We start from the raw sequence: 2,500 nt of genomic DNA, 5'->3' as shown, positions 1-2,500 counted from the left end.
CTAAGCCCGGGGCAATGATTTGCCTGCCAGCGTCCTGAGCGCCAGCCAATATTTGGATAGTGCAGTAGTTGTTTAAAAACAAAGAAAAAAATTACTCGCGGAAACTTGAAACCGACTGGTTGGTGCCAGGGTGGTTACACGATCTGTTTTTCCTGAGCGGGGGTCTGCAGGCAGCTGGAGCGCGCGCGTTCCTGCCCCCGCCGGTGCCACTGCGCGCCTGCAAAACTTGTCGGAATTAACCTCCCGGGAAGTAGGGGAAGAGGAGAGCGCGCTCCCCCACCGCGGCCCCAGCTCTGCAGCCCTGCCCCGCGCCGCGCTTGGAATCCCCCAGGATCCTCCGCGGCGGCCGCGGCCCGCCACTCGCCAAAATAGACACGCGACCCGAGCTCCCTGTCTGCGCTCTAGGCCGCATTGTGGCCTGGGCCGCCGCGTACGACTGTGGCCTCGGTGGTGGGGAGCACTTTCTACCCTTACCAAGCACAACCTGAATGTGGAAGCGTGAGGCTTGGGGCGCTTCGCTCAGCCTCCGCGACTGTTTTGTCCCAGGTTGCGTGGAAGCCGACCAGCTGAACTCTGCTTGCCGAGGCCGAAGACACTGGCCAAGCCCCTGGCGTCCCTTGGCGCTGAACCCGAGGTTGTGGCGGCGGGTCTGCAGCCTGTAGCAAGCTCACCTCGTGAGCACCTGGCTCATTTTTTTGTGTTCAGGGTTCGTGTTATGCGCCCAAGATTTGTCCTGGGAGTCTTTAAAGGGCCCCTCCCCTCGATTTGTTCCCAGGCGCCGCAAGTGACCAACGGGCACGGTCCCAGAGCTGCTCCCCAAAAGAAGACTCTGCTGTTCCAGCAACCCGCGGAAGAGATGCTATCCGAGGTACCAACAAAAGATCCCTTTGCTCGAGCTGCGTGTGGGGTCGAAGTCTGGAGAGCCCTTACGCGCGCGACACGCAGAGCTCCTCAGCAGAGGCCTGACAGCGGTGCAGGAGACCCCAGCTTCCTGGGCTGGGACAGGGCTGTTGTCGCCCCGTCTTGTTCCAAGGAAAAGGAGCCACCTGACTCCAGCGGGCTCTTGTCAAACTGTGAGCGTCCGTGGAGTTCTGTGGCTTCCTGAGGCCAAGAGGCTGTCCGCTGCTCGGCTCTCTAAAGTGTCTCAGCGGACAAAAATCCCGCAGAAACTCCTATGGCAGGAGGAAAGCTTCTGGCATACAGTGAAAGAGAAAACATCCTCCTCTGAAAAGGGCTTAGGACCAAGAAGTTGCTCTTTCCCCCAGGCCTTCTTGCAAGCTTCAATTGTAACATCTATTCTCAGACGTCTCCTGGCCTAGGACAAACTGGCCACATAGAGCTAGCCAGAGATTTAGCTCCTGGCTAAAGATGGAAATTATGAGCCTGACCCGCTCACGGCACTCCTGCGACCTGGCTAAGCCACCCCGCGGACAGACGTGGTCCCACCGTGCAGCTCACCAAAAGCCGGAAGCTGAAAACACCCGATCTGGTGTCACCAAGGTTGCCAGTGAGGGGGCAGCCCCCCAAGCCGCTGGGCCGATGACTTTCTTCGAGTTTAGGCGTGGGAAAATCGAGTAAGCCATAGTGTCCAAATGCCCTTTTCTCCTCAAATCGCCTAACGGGAAAGGATCCATGAAATTTCCAACTTCAGCCACCCTGTTTTACAAATAATGAAACAGGCCCAGAAACGGAGAGTATACTTGTTTCTAAACTCTGCTTTTCCTCCCAGCCAAAGGGCAAAGGTAGCCAAAACGAGTATACAACTTCAGGTTCTCCCTGCAGTAAACTGGGGTTTCCTGCTGGGTGTTTGGATGAGTGCAGAGCAGGAACCTCCAAGCAGAAGGACCTTAGGCCTGGGTTCATCCACCTCTCCCTCGCAGGTCACACCAGGATTTTGTGGACTGATAATTTTTGCTCCCTATTTAATTATCTCCATTCCACCTCCTGCCTAGCCCCGGCCCCACACCCCTATGCTAAGAATAGCAAAGACTTCCTTCTAGCACACACAGGTGATGGGACCTCTGAACCCCCAAATCTTACTTCTGGCCCCAGCTCAGACATTGCCGTCTCAGAGAAACCTCAACTTGTCCAACTCACTCTCTCCAGGAAAGTGTGGAGCCTCCATCTGCCAAGCCCTTATTGTATATTCTATTCGTGATTTCCTAGTTACTGTCCTTCTCGCCTTCCATACGGCGATAGTGGAGCTGGGATACTGTCTCCTGTCTCTCTGCACCTGGAGCCTCACATGCAATTGGCGCGCAGTAAAATTGAGATGAATTTGGCATTTGGCGAAAACACCCCATGCTTTCCTCCCCATGAGTTTTTCCCTCCAGCCCTCTGGTCACTGGGGGCTCAAGAAGAGGCCTTGAGGACACGATACTCTGAACTTGACCCGGAGTGGCTAGCCTAGGAAAAAGGGTTTTTAAGGATAGAGAAGCTCAGAGCGAGTAGATGAAAACAGGGAAGGGTAAAAGGAAGGGGTCGGAAGAGGGAGATGCCA

At 55.6% G+C, this 2,500-nt stretch overlaps 1 protein-coding gene and 1 pseudogene across 1 annotated transcript in view; both read left to right on the top strand.

Annotated features, from left to right (window-relative positions):
• The window catches only part of LOC105542513, a 26,070-nt pseudogene extending 24,965 nt beyond the window's left edge, over positions 1 to 1,105 (top strand).
• Positions 1,106 to 1,368: 263 nt separating this feature from the next.
• Positions 1,369 to 2,500, top strand: part of LOC105542512 (forkhead box protein B2-like) — a 3,897-nt gene continuing 2,765 nt past the window's right edge. The window contains exon 1 of the mRNA XM_011984095.1: positions 1,369 to 1,574. Within this exon, the coding sequence (XP_011839485.1) occupies positions 1,369 to 1,574 (206 nt within the window). The remainder of the gene's footprint in view (positions 1,575 to 2,500) is intronic.

Source organism: Mandrillus leucophaeus, unplaced genomic scaffold, assembly GCF_000951045.1.
Source record: "Mandrillus leucophaeus isolate KB7577 unplaced genomic scaffold, Mleu.le_1.0 Scaffold260, whole genome shotgun sequence".
Taxonomy (NCBI): Eukaryota; Metazoa; Chordata; class Mammalia; order Primates; family Cercopithecidae; genus Mandrillus; species Mandrillus leucophaeus.
The sequence above is the reverse complement of the archived record's forward strand: the minus strand, read 5'-3'. Positions and strand labels throughout refer to the sequence as shown.